This window comes from Mercenaria mercenaria, chromosome 6 (assembly GCF_021730395.1).
Source record: "Mercenaria mercenaria strain notata chromosome 6, MADL_Memer_1, whole genome shotgun sequence".
Lineage (NCBI taxonomy): Eukaryota > Metazoa > Mollusca > Bivalvia > Venerida > Veneridae > Mercenaria > Mercenaria mercenaria.
Window position 1 is genome coordinate 2,725,351 of NC_069366.1, and position 23,684 is coordinate 2,749,034.

A 23,684-nucleotide genomic window follows, 5' to 3' on the forward strand; every position below is an offset into this window, starting at 1 on the left:
ACGGATTGGTACGGATTGATACGGGTTAGTACTATAAGGTAAGGCTCAGGTACGGATCGATACGGATTACTACGTTTCTATCCGTGACTAGATGTAGCTATCCGCGCCGTATGTGTGACCGGGGTATTACTTCCAACAATAAAATTCTCTTATACCCAAGTCACATATACGGCGCTGATAGCTACGTTTAGCCAAGGATAGAAACGTAGTAATCCGTATCGATCCTTACCTGAGCCGTACCTTAAATTAGTTATGGGTCAGGTACGGATCGATACGGACAACTACGTTTCTTTCTGTGGCCAGGCGTAACCATACGCGCCGTATTTTATTATTTTAAAAATGCGCTTACCTTCTGTTATGGACTTCTATCCCTTAGTGTCTCAAATTCGACATTCATGACAAATTATGTACAAGTTTTTTTTATGAACTTGAATTACATAAATATAGGTGCCAGTTTCCTCACATTTTGTTTACAGGGATGATGAATCATACCGGATCGAACAGGACCTAAACGAAAGATTTAGTTTGGAAGACATTATGCTGACTCAATGCACAGATGCTTTATTAGCCGCAGACCCGGGACAGTCTAAAATTGAACTGAATGGTATGTGCAGTGTATGACTTAAACACGTGTTTTAAAGTTCCCTTAGAAAATAGCCCCTGTTGAAACCTATATCTCCAATGAGGTAATTCAAAATCTCTTCATTATATTTTAAATATTTTTCCAGGAAGAGTTCCAATATGGTCATATGAATCATAATGTTATGGTGGTGGTGTTACATAAGGCATCACTAGCATTAATGAATATCATAATCAAATAGGTTTTATTCGGATAGACAGAGAATTGGTCGCCTGTACGACTATCGAGCATCGTAGAATACAAGCTACCGTTGAAAAAATAAATCAAATAAGATTTTTAGTTATAAAATGTTGATTTCATTTTTCACGTTGCATATCACTTAAATAAAAGATGTTGACTTAATCAAAACGTTAGCATGTCGTTATAACACTTAAAAGGACAAAGGTTGCAAACTGTCTAGCGACCTTTTGTGTATTCGTGTACCAAGACAACTGAATGGTACACGATATTGAGATACTACTTATTTACAAGAAATATGTTAATCACGCTCTTAATGAAGAGACCGTCTTGATTACCCAAATTAATACTACCTTTATACTGTACGTGCTTTATTGTTGGGTTTATCTAAAAATAAGTTTTCTGCACTGTTTACTATACAAAAATGTTTAATACTTTCATACAGTCATATTTCTATATGCATATAATATATTCAAAATATGCAATTGTCCAAATAGTACTGATTTTATATTACGTGCTAGTTGAGTATGATACAAACAAATCCCCAATGTCTTTAGCTGAACCAGTATCCGTGACAATATTGCTGATTTTAAGTCCAGTCATAAACGAACTCAATCAAACAGGTTATTTTCTTATATTTCCTTGTTACGTTAAACGTTCAACATTGATTATAAAGTAATATTTGCTTTTTACTTTCTAATTCTCTTTAAAAATTAAATAGCATAGTAGTAAATATTGATTTAGAGCATCTATGAATGATATCTTTAATTGATATGAAACATTTCTGAATTACGAAGTGTCAAAAGTTATATGAGATAAAATGTAGTAAATTGCAAACTGAAACGTCCCTTTAGACAATATCGGTAAATATTCTGTGCGCCTAATAACATTTCAGTTCTGACAGTTTAATAGGTTTAGTGTTTAAAACGAAACTCCGATAGAATACAGTTGTTCTCTCCTTGCATCATTTTTACTTGGCTTATGGCGAATTGTCATATAAACACTGTCTCTTCCAACAAGGAGAATATAGTGTTGATTAGCCTAAATTTCGATAAAACCATGCCTTTTGTAATGAGCCATGGCCACTCAAAGGTAATGTTACTATATTCAACTTGTTGTGTTGTCCTCACATTTATGACACATAACTCACATAACCCTAACCCTAACCCTAACCCTAACCCATTGTTTTGTAACCACATACTAATTTATTCCCGGCCTGGATATTGATTTTTATGTAATAATATTTTGGTAGATTCTTGATACTCGTTTTATATTATGTTAATATATTCCATGTTCTACTTACTAGTGTATTTTTTTTTCAAATACATTCATATCATCCCGCCCGCTTAGCTCAGTAGGGAGAGCGTTGGTCTACGGATCGCGGGGTCGCGAATTCGATCTCCAGGCAGGGCGTATGTTCTCCGTGACGATTTGATAAAAGACATTGTGTCTGAAATCATTCGTCTTACACCTCTAATAATTCATGTGTGGTTTTTGGCAGTTAATTGCGGTGAATAGGTTTGTACTTGTACAGAACACAGGAACATTGGTTTGGTTAACTGCCCGCCGTTACATGACTGAAATACTGTTGAAAAACGGCGTAAATCCCGAAACAAACAAACAAACAAACATTCATAACAAGATTGTTTTGAAAACAATCATTAAAGGCAATCATAAGTAAATACAATCTAAGATCCTTTAGAAGCATAGAAGCAATCAAGAAAAATAAGAGCAGAGTCTGTTCAGAGTCGGTAATGAAATGTGCAACACAGCTTATGCCATGCTTCCTCCACCCTCCCACAAGTACTTCTAGAACAGAATCATATTATAGTAGTAGTAAATGATCTCTTCAATCTCAAGGGAACCGAAAATATAACAAATTGCACTGCGGAAAAAGAGTTAATATACGGGAGTGTACGGGATCCCGTATATTACCCGTATACGGGAAGAAATACGGGAAAACTAAAATACGGGCGTGTACGGGGCTTGTATATTTAAAGCCGTATACTAATAAAGTACGGACTTCCGTATACTATGAAATACGGAATTTCTTAGTATACGATACCCGTATATTATTGAAATACGGGAAATTCTAAAAAGGGTTATTCTGATCGTATACAACACCCTATATTCCCGTATATGTCTGGTGTACGGGAATACATAAATACGTATATTACGAAAATACGGGACGTATATTTCCCGTATAAGTTTCATATACAACCCCGTATATTTCCCGTATATTCTGGATATACGGGATATGTATAGTTTGTATATTTCGAAATACAGGGATTAAATTTCCCGTATATTCTTCGTATACAACTCCGTATATTTCCCGTATATGCCGGAAATACGGGATTTAAATAATTGTATTATTTTGAAAATACGGGACGTATATGTCCCGTATATGCTTCGTAAAACAACTCCTTATTATTTCCGTATATGCCAGAAATACGGGATTTAATAATTTGTACATTTTGAAAATACAGGACGTATATTTCCCGTATATTCTTTGTATACAACTCCGTATATTTCCCGTATATTCTGGATATACGGGATATGTATAGTTTGTATATTTCGAAAATACAGGGATTAAATTTCCCGTATATTCTTCGTATACAACTCCGTATATTTTCTGTATATGCCGGAAATACGGGATTTAAATAATTTGTATATTTCGAAAATACGGGACGTATATGTTCCGTATATGCTTGGTATACAACTCCCTATATTTCCCGTATATGTCGGAAATACGGGATTTAAATAATTTATATATTTAAAAAATACGGGATGCAATCAATATGTGTAGTGAAAATTATATTCTCCGGCCATTTCAAAGGTCAAACGTTTTGCATGTTTTCGAACTTGTACTTTGCCGTATGTGGCGGAAATACGGGATTCAGAAATGTGTATATAATCATACTTAGTAACGTTTGGCAAAATATAAATGATTATAATCTGGTCATTAAAAGGCAATAATTAAAGGAAATTCTGTTCTCCAGGATTTTGCTAGTGGTATATGACACTTTTAGGCTAAAATTGCAGCAAAGATTCATGGGTTAATGATACATTGCTGTTTTATATACATTATGAGAGAGCTTTTGAAAATCTATATATACTTTGAAATGAAATATGCATGTTAGTTACCTTTATTAAAGCACAAGTGTGACCTTGATCTTGAAGCGAGCAGTCCGAAACATGCGCTCTGCATGTCGTCTCGATGTTGTTGACATTTATGCTAAGTTTCTTTAAATCCTTCAAGCAGTTCAAGAGTAGTTATAATTACAGAGCGGACGTGAAACAAGATCATATAACTTTTGACCTCTATGTATGACCTTAATATTGACGCGAGCCATTAAAACGTTGTCTCGATATGGTGAACATTTGTGGCAAGATTTCTTCGAAATCCTTGAAGGGTTCAAGAGTTACAGAGCGGTTACAGAAAAGCTAACGGACAGACGAACACCAGCGTCATATAATTACACGCACCCTTCGGGCGTATAAAAATCAACGACATTGATTAATTCATCCTTCCTTCCATGTTTCGAACTTTCTACAATGTACAATATATATTCCTTCGTGTTTTCATAATTTCTACAATTAGTGTATACAGACAAAGAATCCAGTCCCGATATTCACTAAATTTTTCATTCATAATCTTTATTAGACTGAAAACGTTTGTCACGGGGTACCGAAGGTAAACTGCGTTAATTATAAAGCTTTATTTAAACGGTCGTACAAATTCCTCCGTGGTGTGCTGGTGAAGATGTTTAGGGGCTTTATATTGCCTAGGCAATCCGGGTTCGATTCCCAACTCATAAATATCTTTTGCTTTGTTTAACATTCTTTTAATAAAAAAGTGTGCAAAGAATAGCTTGTTCTAATGTTCATAACATGACCAATTTTCATTTTTAAAGAAAGATCATATTAGCTAAAATCTGGTGTCAAGGCCCTTTAATATTAATAGAAGAAGATGGATTTCTTGTAGTAAACTCATTAAAATTGAAAATCAAGGCATGGAATAATTCATTTTTGTTCTTGTGCGTCCAAAATTGAAAAAAAAAAAAACATTCGCGGACCATTGCGAATATAAAATCAACGACCTCAAATAATTCATCCTTTCTTCTTGTATCTTGCATGTTTTTCTTCTTCTTCTCCTTTTTCAATACAAGCAATTAGGATTGATTAAGCTATCAATTTCTTTCCTTGTCGATACTAATGAAAGAGCATTATGAATGATAAGCCATGCAATCAATATATGTAGTGAAAATTATATTCTCCGGCAATTTCAAAGGCCAAACGTTTTGTATGTTTTTGAACGTGTACATGTATGTCAAATGAATGAATGAATGAATGAATGAATGAATGGAAGAAATAGATGTATAGCACTAATATCTCACGAACTGATGAAAACATTCGCGGGCTAAAACAGGTATAAAATCAAAGACATGAATAAATCCATCATTTCTTCTTGCGCGTTTCCGAATTACTTTTACATTCAATCTAAATATCCGATTGAGAAGAAAATTCATTCATCCTTATTTGTTTGTAGTGATAAACACATTCGTGTATCATCGCCGTTGTAAAAATCAAATGCATGCATTAATTACTCTTTCTGCTGCACATTTCCAACGCTCGTGTATACAGTGCAAATAATTACTAGTATAGAAAAAAATAATCAACTAATCCATCCCTGTTTTATACAGTAATAATATAAGACCTTACGTAGAATATAACACCAAAGACGTGTGTTGATACTTTACTTATGAAATTGATTCTAAAATTTAAAAAATAACAAGATATAATAAATCAACTACCTCAAAGGAGTTTGTTTTAAGAGAATAGGACAGTTTGTGCGAATTCCTCGATTTTTAAGCGTGATCGCAAAATTATTTTAGTGCCATGACTTCCTACTCGCATTTTTATTCTTACTCGAATTTCGCAAGATCCTGGTCTTCTACGTCCGGGTAGGTCGTTTTTGTGTTTTTGTTGGATTTAATGTAACATCGATACAATTATTGATCCTATAACGACTTGCCAGCTTTTTTGGTGAAGGAATACAACAGGTGCCCTCCGTGCAATATTTTATCACGAGCTGGCACCTGGGTAGCCCCACCGACCTTCCGTAAGCCAGCTTGATGGCTTCCTCACATGGAGAATTCAACACCCCGAATGAGGCTCGGACCCATATCGGTGAGGGGCAAGTTGTTTGAAGTCAGCGATCTAAACCACTCGGCCACTGAGGCCCCATTCGGCTAGGTCGGACCTTTAAACCAACGTGTAGATAACATGGCATTTTGATTATTAAGAAAGCACATAATTAACCGTAGTCATTCAGTTTAGTTCAATTCAGAGAGCTATAAAATGTGTTTTATACTTCTTTGTTTAATTTTAGCTGTTACTTATGAACTATTAAGTGAAATATGTGTTCGTGTTTTAAAAATAATTCCGCGGATGCTTCTATGTATACTACGGTTGCATAGCGGGGACATAGGAAACATTTTATTTATCACGTGCGCACGTGTTAGCTACCACGTGCGAACGTGTTAGCTAACACAAGCGAACGTGATAGCAAACAAGTGCGAACATGTCCCCTCTATGCTACCGTAGTATACACTGTTCCAAGTTATTTCTCGTGGTTGTAGTTTCCGTTCATGAATATTTCGTGTATTTCCGTGAATTGATTTTCAGTGTTCGATCACAAATAGCAATATGAATATTACATATATAACTCTTAATTGATATACTTTTGCATGTGCAGGTAACTGAGTGGACAAGCGGTGCTGCTGCCAATATCAGGGTCGTGTGTTCGAATCCTACCTCTGACCATACCTTTTCCCCCAAATTTTATATGCAAACTTACCAATACCACTTATTTGATCAAACGTATCGTGATATTTATGGTCTATTTACTAAAAGTTATCATATTTACTCGTTGTAACAAAGTAGAATAATTTGTTTAAAGTATTTTAGATAAAAAGGCATGTTACCCGTCATAAGCGTACTAGAATATAAATACTATAAGAGAAAACAATAATTTTGTTTAAAAAATATGATACATAAATTTATGTAAAAATAAAACAGGTATCGTTAACATTACATTACATTTTTAAAAAATGATACCCGTGGTAACGTGCCTGGAAATCAAACCCACCGTGACATTGGTTAGCTGTAAAATATGGTTATTTTCAGGATACAAATATTAGGCAAATTAACGAAAACGCCCGAAAATATTTGCAAAGATTAATGAGTGCCAGGTCAATACTTACGGACATATTAAGAAAATAAACACAATCGTCTAACATAGACTTCATCAAAATGCTATATAAGTTTGCACTCATTCATCCGTCTCTTCGTAAATAAATTGTACATATAGGTTCTGCGGCACAATTTTACTGCAGCATTAATTGATACTAATTGTATGCATATTAATTAAATTTATGAGATAATCGGCATGGCGTAATTTAACCCTCTGCCGTTTAATGGAATCGGCCAATCAGCGCGCATTCATCTAGCCCGAGGCAATAACATCTGGTCGAAGTGACCGCACGCACTAATCTGTATATTGCAAAAATGTCTTGACATTAGCGTTATTCTGCAGAGGAAGACGAAGGCTCGGGTAAGTACTTATTTGATTTCATTTTTGATTAACTGAATTAGACGTTTTTTTCTCAATATGAATTCTTTTTGTAACAAGGCAGATCATGAAATACTTAAATTCATGACGTTGTTTATTTCATATCATATTTGTTGACTTCCTAATGAAGACTTAATAAATAGTCGAAAGGTTGTATGAAAATGGAGTTAGCCTTGTAATTCTCCTGTTCTCTGTTGTTGTTTTTTTTTTAATTAATCGGGAACACGAATTGCTGCGATTTAAAGGAAAATATTTAATGTACAATTATGTAGATTAAATAATACACTTCAAACGAAATACTCTTTTAATTGCTAGCGTCAGTAAAAATTGTCTATTTATTATATAATTATAATATGAAAAAGGAAATTCAGAATAGCCGTTAAGTAGTTTCATTCATTCGTGAAATCTTTCATTCATTCAGTCATTCAAGCACAATTAATTCAACAATTATTTCATTCATTCATTCTTTCATTCATCAGTAGACAAAAATTCCAGTCACCAAAAGCTAATGTTGCAAGTGTTTGAAATAAAAGAAAATATCGTGCAAAAATATTTCATGAATACCATTGTGGTTAAACGAGAAAAAAATTGTAAAGAAAAAAATATATTTCGCAGAAGCAAAGTAGCCACGGCTAACTTCTTTACGAATGAATTAGGCGGCACGTACATTCATTCATTCGATCAAAACTGGAATCTCATGAAAGCATTCATGAAGTTAGTATTTACGATCTTTTATCTTTAGAAAATGGGTAATCTAACTCAGTCTGACAAAATAATGCTTTTCTAGACTAAAATGTAAGCGCTTGTGATGCGTATTATTGTTTCATAGTATCATATCAAAAAAGGTTGGTTATAATAAAATTTCAGAATTTTTGAAGTTTTATTCTCTTTCAATATGGAAAAAATACACACCTACTCTAGATATTTTTTTTGCCTAGGGTTTATATATATTGAAACAACTGTAAGAACATTAAAAATCTCGCGGGAAGGTCAGTCTGTGCATGTAACGTGTTTTTACTCTAACCAGACTGTTCACGTGCACAGATAGACTGCGCACGTACATATTCAATCATCCTGAAAACAAAAAAGTAATTTGTTAGAAAAAAATCGAGTATGTCTGTAATTTCGATCTTAAAACATATTATGAAATATTTAGAAATCGTTAGATATTAAACATCTATCACATAAGTTTACTTTCTTGTAAATATATGAAACATGATATTAAACATATGAGCCGCCGCATGAGAAACCAACATAGCGGCTTTGCGACCTGCATGGATCCGGATGCACAGGCTGGTCAGGATCCATGTTGTTCGCTAACAGTTTTCTCTAATTGCAATAAGGTTTGAAGGCGAACACAAAGATCCTGGATGCGCGGCTGGTCTGGATCCAGGCTGGCCGCAACGCACTATGTTGGTTTTCCATGGCCCTGCCCATATTATATATATGTACACAATATAAGTAATTGCGTAGCTAACTCTTGATTTCAAATATACACCACCTACCGATTTTCAAAGGACTATTACAAAATTTTCATAATTTACGTATGTTTTCCGAAAGATTGGTATATTTTCAGTTTTCTGTTATTACCTAATTTGCAGCCATGACCAAAAACGCTTTTTATGTCATCCCTGCCCACACGTCATTTCATTTTTCATATTTTTCATATATTTATAGCGTTAAAAGATATCATTCTCTATACCTGTTAACTACAAGAGTCCATTTATATAACCTTTAATGCGTGCAAATTCTATTTCAGGTTGACACAAGAGATTTTTCAATTAACTCCAACTGGACGACGATCTGTTTTCATGATAGAGAATACGCTTATGTGAGAAGTTTGGTCAATAGATGCTGACAGACAGCCCGGATGAGCCATCGTACTCAGTGACATTCGTACCTCAAAGATCAAAGCTACATTTATTGAGATCATGAAACTGAATATTTCCATGGGGTGCATCATTTGTAACCTGCTTACATATTGAATTCCAACACAGAATGCATCATGCATCTTTTCAAAGCGCTAAATTTGAATACATCTTCAGACATTAGAAAGGATGTACTGCTCTTTTAGCAGACGGCAAATCGAAAAGCATGAGTGGGAATCAACATTCACTGGAATAACGAAAAAAATTATAAACAGTAATAAAGAAGTGTTACTATACTGATTTGTTGCGTTAACGGTGCGGCACTTATTTAAATGTGCGAATTGTTAGTTTTTTTTCAATTAGAAACGAACATCTAAAATGCATAATGTTATTGATTGCTATAAGATTCTTTCACTGGTTGTAGGTGCAGATGGGAATTTCCGGCTTCGAGGGTAACTGTTTAGCCAGAGCCGGATATTCCCATCTGCACCTATAACCAGTGACAGAATCTTTTCTTGCATACCGACATCGGAGAAATAATAATAATAATAAAATCAATCGAATGGCTTCTTTATAGAACTATTTCTTATAGCAGCGTAATTAAACAAAGGCGGGGAAAGCAACGTCCGTAAACAGGAAAGATGTCATGACGTTTCATAGACAAATAACAATGTTTAGTTCCGATTTTGTTTTATCAGTTGCAGCGTAACGTTATGAATTTTTGATAAAATAACGTCCTTTGAATCGAGAAATATATTATCAGGAACCAAGAGGAACTGTCAAGGTATTGGATTTTTATTTCTTTTTTGAAAGAAAATAAAACTACATGAATCATCTCCATATCTGTAGTTCGTAATACGTCATTTAAAGCACGAGAGTCATCTTACACCCCGGGGTGTAAGATGGATTTTTCCAGCACCGGTAAAAATATCGGAAATCCCCGTCTGGTATGCAAGAATTACATTTTCTGCTTATTTCATTTGGACAAAAAATAAAAATAACGCATAATCGTACGAGAAAAAAACAACTGTTTTTTTTTTTTAAAGTATTTATGTTATATATAATGTTAATTTAATCTGACTTGTCTCCATTGATGATAATGTTTTTCTCATACCCTGTCTTTGTCTTGATTTTTCCTAACATACCGTATTCTGCTAAAGGTTTGTTTAACCTTCATTCTATGTCATCTTTCAGTGTGTGCCACATGTACCAGATTAGTTCTGATAAAATAAAAATACGGGATAGTGCATATACGGGAAAAATCTGGCCAACGTATATTTTAACAATACTGTTCCGTGTATTTCCCGTATACGAAAAGCAAATTCAGTCTGTATGTGACACAAATACGGGATCTGTATCCTACGTATATCTTGCATATACGGGAAAAACCCTGGTCCGTATATCAACAAAATACAGTTCCGTATATCCCCGTATATCAGATGCAAATAAATTCCGTATATGCCACATGTACGGGATCCGTATATTACGTATACCTTGCATATACGGGACAAGTCCGTAGCCCGTATATAAAAAAATACAGTTCCGTATATGCCCCGTATATGTCAAAAGTACGGGATCCGTATACTTAGTATATCATGCGTATACGGAAAAAAATCCGATGCCCGTATATTTGAAAATACAGGTCCGTATATGTCCCGTATATTAGATGCAGTTGCAGTCCGTATATGTCAAAAATACGGGCTCCGTATACTACGTATATCCGGAGTATACAGGCTCGTATACGTGTTCCGTATATTCTGAAATACGACAAGTATACGGGATAAATTTCAAAGACCCTTCTAATACATGGAAATAAAATCTATATTAAAGCAGGACACTAATAAACACCATTTCTAATTGATTTTTTTTTTTTTGAAAACTCGTATATTTAATATATACGGGAAATATACATGTATGTATATTCGGCGTATACGGGATCCCGTATATGCATGACAAATATACGGACTTCCCGTATACTAGATGTTCCGAATACGGGATTGTATACTAGGTCCGTATATTTGTAATATACACCCCGTATACTCCCGTATTTTCGAAATATACGGGACCGTACACTCCTGTATATTGACCCTTTTTTCGCAGTGTTGAAGGCAAGGATAAATTTCACTAAAGCTAAGAACAAACGGGGCCAGAGACATGCATCAAAAAGTAGCCCCACAACAAATAGAAACTCCAGTGAATATAACAGACAGTTTGCTTAAAAATCAAACAACTGAGTGTAATAGAAAACAGGAAATACTCATACCTTACACTGGAACACTACCAATGACAATTCACTATTGAAAATGTTGCAAACTGTCATAAAGATGAATGTATAAAATTTGGTGCACATTTTCTTTTTTAAATTTCATATAGAAAATATTTTTTTCTCACTAAAATGCATTGGGGTGGGCGGGGGTAATGTGGGAGGGGGTGAAGGGTAGGTCACTTCCATGCCTAATAGTACACAAATGTTGCAATATATTCATTAGTTATTTGAATCTGTATTGTACAAATAATGATCCAGATCTGACACTGACATAAAATGTTTGTGTCAGAATCAATGAAAGAAGAAACACTTGTTTAAAAGTTGAAAATTTCTAAACTCAGTTCATAGAAAAAAAGTACTTTTTCTCAAATGAGCAAATTTCTAATGCAGTATTATGTCAACAAATATATAACTTTCCATGTTTTTGAAATACTGATTTATTTTGTTTTTGGTTTTAACATATTTTATTTATTAATAAGTCATTACATGAATAATATACAACAACTGAGATAAGAGAATTGGACAGAAAGCTAATTAGCTAACGGTTGTCCTTACCCTGAATAAAGATGCCCATAAATAAGCATGGCACGATTGTTTAAATGTAAGCAATGTCATTAAATAATCAAGAAATAAGGAAATGAAACAACTTAATTCTTATTACACAGTCTGTGGTGTAACAGTTACTATGGCTCACTCTACTAGCTATCAGCAACAACAACGACTGTTCACTTCTATAACTACTATTTAATATTGTACTAAGTTCTAAGATAATATATACATCAATGTCTTTCTTCATAATTCTCTAACATAAACTCTGTTATTTCAAATAATCTCTGAACTTTAACATTAGTACTTCATCGTTAATTGCCTCGGCTCTAAACTAACCTAACTTAAATCGTATGGAGTATCAGTATACGCATCTAACCTAACTGAGTACCAGAATGATACTGAAGTTTTGTCTCAAAACTTCTGCTTATGAAAGAAATGATTCGTGACTTGAGTCATGCGGCGTGATCAAAAGACCGGATGTTTATAATTACCCTGTCATTTATCCAGTTAGTCAGTTGTCAAAACAATTAGTAATTTTGAAACATGCATTGCTGGACAATGCATTAACTGGGCGATATAATGTAACCTGTCAGTTAATGCACATGACTAATTTGTAGACCGTAAAACTAAGTGTGAAAAGGAATGCGAAATATATATTCTTAAAGTACATGGCCTATTATTGACCGAAAAGCTATCTGAAAAGAATGCCTAAGAGTATTTGGTATAATGGATTCTTTAAACCATTATATCACAAGTAATTACCCATAGGGGTACCAAATGTTTAAATACTCAGTTTTCACTCAGTTTAATTAACGACAAATGCCGATAATTACTCTATATCATGGCGTCTCATAATATAACAACATTTGTAATACAAAAAAAGGAATTGACGTAACGTTTTGAAATGTCAACGTCAAATCCCGCTAAACATTTATGATGCACAAGGACCGTCTACTGGCCTAAAGATGATGTAAATATACTATGCAGAAGCACATCAAGCTAGAAAAGTCACTAGACTAGCATGGAAGACGATTTGAAATATAATCTTAATCAATTCATTAGTAGGACAATGAAAGTTTATATTCCACGTCATATTAATAAAGTGACGTCCCCTGTTTCTATTGACAACGTCACATTGTTTAAAATCGACCTGATATTTTTGAAACCGGTAGTCGATTAAATATTACAGACATTTGAAAACTGGTTATTTCCTACATTTTCGAGTATCAAAATCATCAGGGCAGACACATTATAAAACTTTTTTTATATATGTATGCCCTGATGATTATGATATGAAACTGGTAGGTAGACATAAATACAGATATATATATATATATATATATATAGTACTATTCGGGCTCGTATATAAAGCAGCACCGAAACTAATCTTATTGGGTTAGTGGACTTGCTGTGGCATGTGCGTGTTCGTTTGTACAGCTAGGCGCTTTGCCGTAATTGGTCTGGTATATTGTGGTGGTGATTTAGTTCGTATAAATTCTCTCTACTATATATATATATATATGATGCTAACTGATGAAATACTGTGTTTTATCAGTGAGATATAATCCATATCACTCACTGCATATCAATCACTATAAATGCCGATCTACTTGTACATTGGGTATAAAATTTAGATTATTTAAACAGGATGACAATTGTAGTCACACTTTGTTCTTTAAAGTATATTTCTCGATTCAAATTAGTTTACTTAATGAGAATTTCATAATGTTATGTAGCAAAAAATAAAATAAAACTTTATGTCATGTGCATCTTTCTAACGTCGCAACACGTCTGACGCCATGTCCGTTTACGCGCGTCTGTTTCCCGCGCTGAAATTAAAATTTGTTGCAAAATGCATATCTCATCTCAACGTATTTAAACGTAAAATAAAAATATCTGTTTTCCGTGAATACAGAATATCTCACCTCAAAGTGAGAAAATTTTCACATTTTTACCCGTGCTGCGCGTTCATCTCGTGCTGCGTGTTCGTCAAAATATCTTAAAGTTTCTCTCTCTCTCTCTCTCTCTCTCTCTCTCTCTCTCTATATATATATATATATATATATATATATATATATAATGCAAAAGTTTGTACCGGATCAAGTATATTATAAAGAAAAAATAAACAACATTACATGAGTAATATTATATTTGCCTACCGGTTTCGTTTATACTCATCATGGCAAATATAACAATTGTTTTATTTGCCCTGATGAGTATAAACGAAACCGGTAGGCAAATATAATGTTACTCATGTAATGTTGTTTATTTTTTCTTTATATATATATATATACACACACATTTGATGAAAACGAATCAGTTGCAAAAAGTGTCATTGCCATAGATACGTAAAAACGCTGCACTCTAATATACAAAATGACACATATTACAACGGCGGAGGCACTTTTCGCGCGTACTTGTAATGGAAGTGGCCCCATTTGCCTTTTAGATAAACGGACATTTTGGTTCTCTCAGTAAGCTTCTAACTACTTGTCTTTTTAGTCGAATGTTCGAAAAGTATATGAGTATTCGTATATTCGCTTAATGTACGAAAAAGTCGAATATTCAATGTCATCTCCACATATTTTACATGATATTCGATATATTATATTGTTTTCAATGTTTTGGCAAGATATACTGTATAGCTGTGTTTTATGTTTTGCTATAAGGCAAATGATTTTACTCTTTCTTTCAGGAGATAGACTAATTTATGTTGGTGACACTATCCTTTTTAACGTTTTTCTTTTCGATGGGTATGGAAAGAAAAAATATGTTGGTGGCGATCACCTTCGAGCAAGGCTGTTCAATGATTCTATCAAAGCATATACAAATGGACACATTACGGATCACAGAAATGGAACATATACTGTACAATTAGATGCAATATGGTCGGGTGTAACACATTTAGAAGTAGAACTTTTATACACGAGGGAAGTAATAGCAGCTATGCTTCGCTTGAGGCGCGACTGGGTAAGATATAATTTTGATGTTATTGGTCAACGTTAGCCAATCAAACATCTGGCCTAGTAACTGATACCAAATATGTCTCTGTATTGGAATTGAAAATTGATGCAACACTGGTCCAACTATTGCGACAATGTTTGCACAACACTGTCATATGATATATGTTTGTTGGATCAACGTTTATCTAAAAGTTCAGTGCATGCTAATATTACAGTATACATGTGTTTCAGATATTTAACTACTGAGGTAAACTCTTTTAGACCTATTTTTTAATATGAATGTAATAATCAGGACTATATCAAAGGTAGTAAAATAGAAACAAGATCAAATAAGAAAAAAAAAGCACCCTTCATTGTGGATAAGGAAATGGAACGAGAATAAAATGGATTATTTTATTTTCAAATGCACTCATTGGAACTTTGACCTCATTCTGCTCTAAAGACGGACCGTAGACAGCTGCAGCCTAACTTGAACTTCATTTGTTGCCAATTGAGTTACCTTAATACTCATATCCGAGCATCTAATCAAACTCCATTAGAAGTAACAACATTTTAAAATGTTATCAGACGGTCCTCCGTACTTCAAATCGCTTGTTCTTCAGCAAACCCTACACAATCAAGATATTTTAAAAATACTTAATTCAATCGTGTTATTTGTCAACTGAAAATCTTAATTTGAAAATAGTTTAATTCGAAAATATAAGCAATGTCTTTGTTCTAGAAGGAAACTGATTTCATTGAAATATAACTTTTGATCGTTTTATTGTCCCCGATGAGTCTGCAATACCGCATGACGCTATATAAACCTAACTGGTTGATATGCCAATTTGCAAAAATACGCAAAATTCTGATAACTCAACAGTATCTCCAAAGCTGAAAATACATGACTAACTTTGATTCTTTTTTTTTCTTTATTATTTGTTGTTGTTGTATACCAGGCCTTGTTTAATTTATCGAATGAATATATACAAATACGATGGGTGATTGGGAAGGTCGTAGATTGTTGCTAGAAAAAAAATGCAACTCTATATACGTCAAAAATTATATACATATTGAGATTAATATATTTTGTCCACGATGTATACATATCAGGTATAAATATTCAACAATAAATAATGTTAAAATTCAGTCACAATTTTTCAAGGTAATCACCGAGGGTTGGAATGCATTTTCTATGTCTCTGTATGTATTGCTGAAGCAGTCGTATGACGATACAATATATTGTTCATACATACGAAGCTCACTGCAAGCCTCATAGCGCTGCCTTGAACTCCGGGAAAACTCCTAACTCTTTGTAATGCGTTCGGGGTTGAGATTTCAATGCCTGCATCAAGTCACGCCTGAGAATCTGAAGTCATGAAATTAAGTGAAACTTAGCATCATGACAGTAACACCAAAATCAGTGTATCTTTAACATTTTTAAGATCTAAAAATTACATCTAGTTAAAATAATGTTTAGAATGTTAATCTGCATACCTTCTATTAGTAACTAACGTTCACTCTCTGGCCATCAGTTATCTGGTGCTATATGCACATGCCTTTCTTGTCCATGAACATGTGTTTCCCGCCGCTTTTCTGTACTCTTCCCTTCCTTTGGGGAAGGCCTTTGGTGTATTCCAGATGCAGGCCTGGAATTTTGTCTCCGGATCGAAGTTCCATAACCAAGTCTTGTCGGTTGTAAATATGCGGTCGAGGAATTCTTCAACCTAGCGCTCATATCAGCGGACAAACATTTCCGCGCAGCGAACCCTGGTTTCAGCGCGCGCACACTTTAGACATGACATGCCTAACTCTGTTTTCAAAATTCCAGACACTGTTGAAGTGGAAGCATCTAGTTCAGAAGTTAACCATCTCAAAGTGTGTGGCCTGTCGCTGCACACCATATCTTTCAAAATTGTGATAAATCTTGATGATTTTTAAGACTCCGCTTTCTACTATAGATGTTGATTCGCGATGAAAAGTCTCAGCGGGTCACTCTGAATTGCGATGTATCGCTGTGAATCATCGGCAGTCACCTCAAAATCCAGCTAAGGTTTGCTAAGGTGCATATTTATACACTTAACAAATAATTTTTCGCACTATTTACAACCACAATTATTGCAGATATCTAAAAAAAACTACTTATTGTATCTTTATAAAATTTAATTTCTGTCAAATATACTTTTAAAAATTTTAAATGCAATAATATTCATAATGATAGTTTTACTTTAATTAGGAAAACTTATAGGAATCAAATAAAAGCGGCTCCGTTATTTCAAATCTAGCAAATTTTCTTTAAACTGGATTGCTAAAAAATCATACACTATCATACTAGATTGAACATTTAATCGTTTCGTATGTTTACAAAGGACATCAGACATTATGCTAGGGTTTTTGCAAGTTCAATGCTATTTCTTGACTTTAGTAGCTGAAAGTTTTATATAATGGCTTCAAATACTGATAGATAAGTTATATTTCAACACACTGTCTCGAAAATAATTATTTATTAAAACTGATTATATTTCATATTCATTTTCTTGAAACTCGAACAGTTTGTAACTAAGGGTCATATATTTGAAATTTTTGAAATGTGTATTTTAAGTTAAAAAAAGCATTAGCATTTAAGGTACGTCTATAATGAAATATTTAAATATAATAAAAATACAATAACAATAAATAAACTTATACCATGCAGATTATCAGTTTTATTGACATTTTTAAAAATAAACGAAAAGGAAAAAATAAAAGTGGAACAAAACTGTTGGTCCAATAACTGTACTTCAGTTATTTCCACCCGAGTGCCCATGCTAACTGATGCATTGATCATAGCCTATTGTTTGTTTACTATACATCTACTGCTATACCGTATTTACACATGTACAATACTGACCGGGCATTAAGTGGAGGATTATATATTGATTACATGCAGTGGTGTAGCTGGCCATACATTGGCGTAGTTGGCTGTTTTCGGTTCAAGCGGAGGGTTGAAGTAGACTGCCCATTCCACTATGGGTTCAAGGGGGCCTTTCTTTTATCATTTTATATCAGTGGAAGAGAACTTCACTAGCTAGTATCAACATTTATTTAGATATTCTTGGGTGTCTGTGTTAGTTCTTTGATGTCCTTACTAGCATATCGGTTGGCTTCGAAATAAGTTTCAGACGTGTGAGTGAATTGGTGTTAATTCTGGTAATGTCAGTGTTAGGTGCGGGCGAGTCAGTATTAGTTCTATTGGCGTACGTGTTGGTTCTGGAAGCAACTGGGTCAGTTAAGGAATGTATGTCTGGTGTAGTTATATGAGAGTTTAGGATGCTGGATCAAATTAAAGCAAATGTTCTTTTTAAAATGCATTGTAGGTTCGCTTAAATTGTGTCCTACAAAAGGTAAAAATATTTGCAGCCAAGTGGCACTGTTCCCATAGAAGTTCGTCTATATCTCTTTGTCATGTTTACGTTGAAGACACATAATATATATGTATATGTCTAAGCAACTTGCTTCGTTCACGACAGATGCAGTTGTCTCAGTTTTGATGACACTCAATCGGCGGACTTAGACTGTCAAGAGGCAACAGATCTGATTGAAAAAAAAATCATAAGATATTCTTATAAGTATCAATCTACTTTCTAGCTGGACTTTCTGCGTCCGCTACTTATTAAGTTTAGTGTTTTCTATGCATGAAATATTTACACAAATGAATAAAACTGTAAATATGTAAGGTTTAGAAAACACATGCAGTAAGTGTCAAATATTTATGTAAAATTCATTTGCTGACACCCTGTATATTATGTTTTTTTTTTTTATTTTTAACATTCCCCCACCACCCTAATTATTTACAAAGGCATGTAAAATATTTTGTTGCGTCACTGGGGGAAAAGATGTTTAAAACGTAAAAATGATTTATGTTCATATTGTAATAGAAATGAGAATGAGAAGTGTCATCAATGTTTTCTATTTTTCATAAACTTGTAAAATGAAGTCGCATTTATCAAGAAATGGTCCTCAACCATCGTTACTATGCAATTTCAGAACTCCAGCCTTAGGTCAGTTTTTTTCTAATTTGATAGGCAATTTAAAAAGGAAAAAGTCCGAGGTTCTTTAACAAATATATTACATATTTTCAAATGGAACAAGGTAAATATAAACACCAATTTCTATATGTTTTTCCACAGGAAAAGTTTATCACACTTTTAATAAGTTATAAAAGAATAAAACTTGTAAAAAACAAGGACAAATCTCAAACAGGGACTGTCAAGTTCCAAAAACGTAGCAACCCTCCCCCATCCCTGTCCACACACACACTCGCATACAAAGCAAAACGAACAAAAAAAAGGACACAGTGGGCATCGAACCGGAACGGCCAGTGGCTAAAACACCAATGAGAAGCTTAAACCGGTTTATAATAAGCACCCATCCCCACTCTTCAGGGATGGTATAGTACGTCATCAACAGGTGCGCGCAACACTTCCCAATGCGACATTTTCATGTCAAAACACCTCGATTCGGTGAGTAAACTTGCAATTATTTATCAGAATTATTTCATTGGTACCGAATAGATTTGGAAATGGCTTATAGTCTAAAGTTCCTGTATTTGTCTCTAGTTTATCACTAACATTTTCATTTTTCAAGAAAAACTAACGTTTAAGAGAACATTCGAGCTCAATGCACTGCATGGAAACACTTCCCCATCCCCCGCATTATATTATATCGCATAAAAAGAATTTTCATGCATTTTTAATGACTCAATGCCTTTACGGGTGTTCTTTTATTGCAAAGAGAGGTCAGTGATATCTTGATTAATTATCGGAATCTATAGTTTCAAAGAAAGTAGTAATATAAGATTTAGCCTTCCCGGTTCACCAGGTGAAACGATGCACTTCCCGGCTCCCCGCCGTGTGGTATCGTGTTGGACTTAATTGTAATTTTGAGTAACTTTTAATTTATTTTGACGCATTGTACTTCAGTTGCCATACCAGCCAGACTAGTATTTAGCAATGAATATTTATGTCAGTAATAAACTGCTTTATTTTCCTTGCAAGGGCCATGTTTTACACATTTACTCTTTCGTTTTCAGATCACACCTGAGATATTCCGTAACTGTTTATCATAATGAAATTATGAAGCTAAACACTTTATCCATGGACAGATGAACTGCTAATAGTATTCATGCATTCCTCGGGAATAAATTACACGTCAACATCAAAATTGTAGGAAGAACAATACCCGCATTATGTGGATGTTTGTGAAAAACGTCAGAAATTACCACAAAATATGTCGTTGTTTGAGATTCATCCACTGGCAACAAGTGCAGACAACGTTTAAAATCAAAGGCAATATCAGTAATAAGCTTTGTATGAAATGTAGTTGACACCAATGCTTATAACGAATAAAACACAACAATCTAAATATTCTTGTTATTTGTATGTTTTGTTCAATAAACGTTCACAGATTATACTAAGCCATTGCCACTTTATCAATTTTTGAGTGATTTTAATGACATTTCGGAGTTATAAGAGGTGTAGTTGTGCAAAACCTCAACATTTTTTCAGTTTAATGGTTCCAAGTGTTATTATTTTCTGACTTTTGTTGATTTTGAAGCATAAGCAGTGCAACTCTTCTTCAACCTCTGTATAATTTTCATAAATACTAAAAACATGTACATGGTGTCTATCCTGGCAATAACTGGTTTTAACGATAACTTATCAATAACATTCACAATTTTCCTTTCCATGTTATTCCTTCCTCAATATATGTTGGAATATTCTTTGACATTTTTGCAACCAAAAGCTGTCGTCTTTTCAGAATTTGGATGAAAACAAACGGTCATTTAAAATAAAACTCCTTTAATTTCATAATAATCATGTAGTTGATAGTATTGTGCATTTTAGAATATGTGATAATAAATTACAAATCGTCTTTATCGTTTCTCTTTTACAATAAGATTACCCAAAAGTTTTTTAATTTTTTAGGGTTTCCTGTCGTGTCTGAATATTACCAATTGTTGAAAATATGTGACATAGATATGTACACTTCTTCTAGATGAAAAAGAAATAAGGTATAGAATGTGAAACGATTTTGTCAGATATGCGATCTTAATGAAATGTTGAGTTTGTAAAGAATTACGTTTAAAATTCATGAAGCGTTATCATTATACTCATATTTATAAATGTGTATAATTTTTAGAATTGCTACATTCGAGTAATAAATCTACCTTCGTTGATTTGTGTAAATATATAACATTAGCTGATAAAAAGGGAAATGAAGTATTGCTATGTCTTGGAGTGTATGTGCGACAACAGCTTCAACTGTGTGAGGGTTTGAATAAAAATCAGTAAAATTTCCAAATTTAAATAATCTTTTATACAAAATCATTTTCAACAACTGAACAGTTTATAAGGAAAATAAAATAGTTTACATTGCAAGTAAAATTGTTCTATCACTGTTCAAGCTCACTAAGAATTTAACATGTAATTTGGTGCACTATGATTTGCCAGCAAAATCTAACCCACCTTCTAGTGTAGATTCAATCGATGTCCCAAGTGGTCTACTAAGTGGTAACTTAAGTCCCATTCTACTAAGTGGTAATTATAAGTAGTATAGTAAAATAAGTCTATTAGCACTATTTGACCTCATTTGACCCTTGCCCTTGGTTCTATAACCGCTATTTGATCCCATATTGACCTTGCCCTGAATTGAAACTGACCACTGCTGACCCAGTACTCTTGGTACTGTGAAAACCTTTGGTTTAACCGCAGGTCAAAAAACCCGGAAGAAACCTTTAAACTTCACAATGAAAAACAATTTACAATGGGTTTGTTCTTATTGATATATGACGCAGGGTGTTTATATATAGCTTTTACTACCTTATCGATAATCTGATTGCGCAATAGTGTAGTATTAAATATATAAGTAATTTTTTAATACTTTTTAGTAGGTCGCGACTGTTACATGCTACGTTCAGGAAGGTCTAGTATGACGTCTATTTTTGCCTGTTTAATGGTAGTCTGTTTGATTCAGAAGTCCGGTATGACGTTTGTTTCACCCGCTGATGGTAGCAGCTGTGACTATTACAAATTGAAGGCTGCGCGCACAATAGATATCTTCCTATACTTTGTAATAGCCACCCGGCTTGCCTTGTCTCCGTTCCGAAGGTTCGGGAGGCAACGAACAATGGGGATGAAGGTGATCCTGCTGTGAACCAACAGGTGGGACGACTTAAGAGGGACCAATGCTTCATTTCAGGTGTGCCAACTTAAGAACGACTGGATGTTCACCCTGGCATAGGGTGCGTTTTTGATGATATCTGCTCGATGTCGGGGATAAACGTAAAGTGTAGCATCCGGGGCTTTTGCAGTTTTTAATATTTTTACTTTAAAATACATTGATTTCACAAAATGAAATATATTGTTCGAAAGCGATCCAACGTGTATCATTATCAGTCAGGTACAATTAAAACAAACCAACGTCTTAAATTCTCGATATGTTATAAAATAGGAAAAGAACATGTAAACAGATATGTACCCGTTCATATACTGACTCTATAACATATAACTCTAACTTATCGTAAACATGTACACACTATAGACTGTTTAGCAGACGAAATTATAATTATTTGTAAAACAAGGTTATCAACGTAATGGTATACGACATAACAAAGAGTTAGTTAAACCGTGTTAAGGTATTAGACCCATAATAAAGAGTATTCAGTTTCTAACATTATCCTGTGTTAATTACAATCTTTAGAGGGGCATAGTTTCGAGTCCAGCTGAAGCCATTTTTAAGTGTTCTTTTGATAATTTTAAATACATATAATATAAATGAAATAGAAACAAATATATTGTGTAAAAGAAAGGAAATTTACTGATAGTATAAATCCTCAATATGTTACAATAAAAAATGGTAGAGTTATGTTAAGAGCACCTGCGGTAATATAAAAACACAGTTTGTGAAACGTTCTGGAGCAGCGAAGCGGCGGCAAACATCCGGGGATCAAGATCCACTCGTCGGAGGAGCATTTGATATTCACAAAGCAATGTTAACTTTATTACCTAAGAAAGGTTTAACATTACCAGGTTTCCGCTAATGTGGCCCTGGAAATCCTTTAGATAACGGGCCTCCTATCAATGAACTGGACTCAGTATGCATGACCCATGATTTTTGCTATAATGATACTAGTACAAATAAAAGCAAATGCGGTAAAAAATGTTATCTAATTTAAAGAACACTAAATCAAAATCTGTTGGAGGAAAGATTGCCATATATTTAGTTGTAAAACCAGCAATTAATGTGAAATATAAACTTGGACTTGGACAAAAACAAAAAATCAAACACGGGAAAAGGGGGTAGAGTATCTACTTGGACGTAAGTGCTTAAGAGCTAAAACCTTACTCAAAAAGACCCCTGAAATAACATGGATGAATTAGCAGAAGAATTACATAAACCAATTAAACGAAATTTTATGAAACGAAGAGTGATAGTTAATGATATCGATGATACTTGGTCTGCTGATTTAGTTGATATGCAACCTTTTCAAAATATAGTAAAGGTGTAAAGTACTTGTTAATCGTTATTGACGTGTTTACCAAATATGCTTGGGTTATTGTATTAAAGA

General features: G+C 34.0%; 1 protein-coding gene across 1 annotated transcript in view; it reads left to right on the forward strand.

The window, feature by feature from the left end:
* Window positions 1-23,684, forward strand: part of LOC123549845 (NXPE family member 3-like) — a 170,636-nt gene that overhangs the window by 62,300 nt on the left and 84,652 nt on the right. Inside the window, exons 3-4 of the mRNA XM_045338285.2 lie at window positions 477-604; window positions 14,830-15,104. Of these exons, the coding sequence (XP_045194220.2) occupies window positions 477-604; window positions 14,830-15,104 (403 nt within the window). The remainder of the gene's footprint in view (window positions 1-476; window positions 605-14,829; window positions 15,105-23,684) is intronic.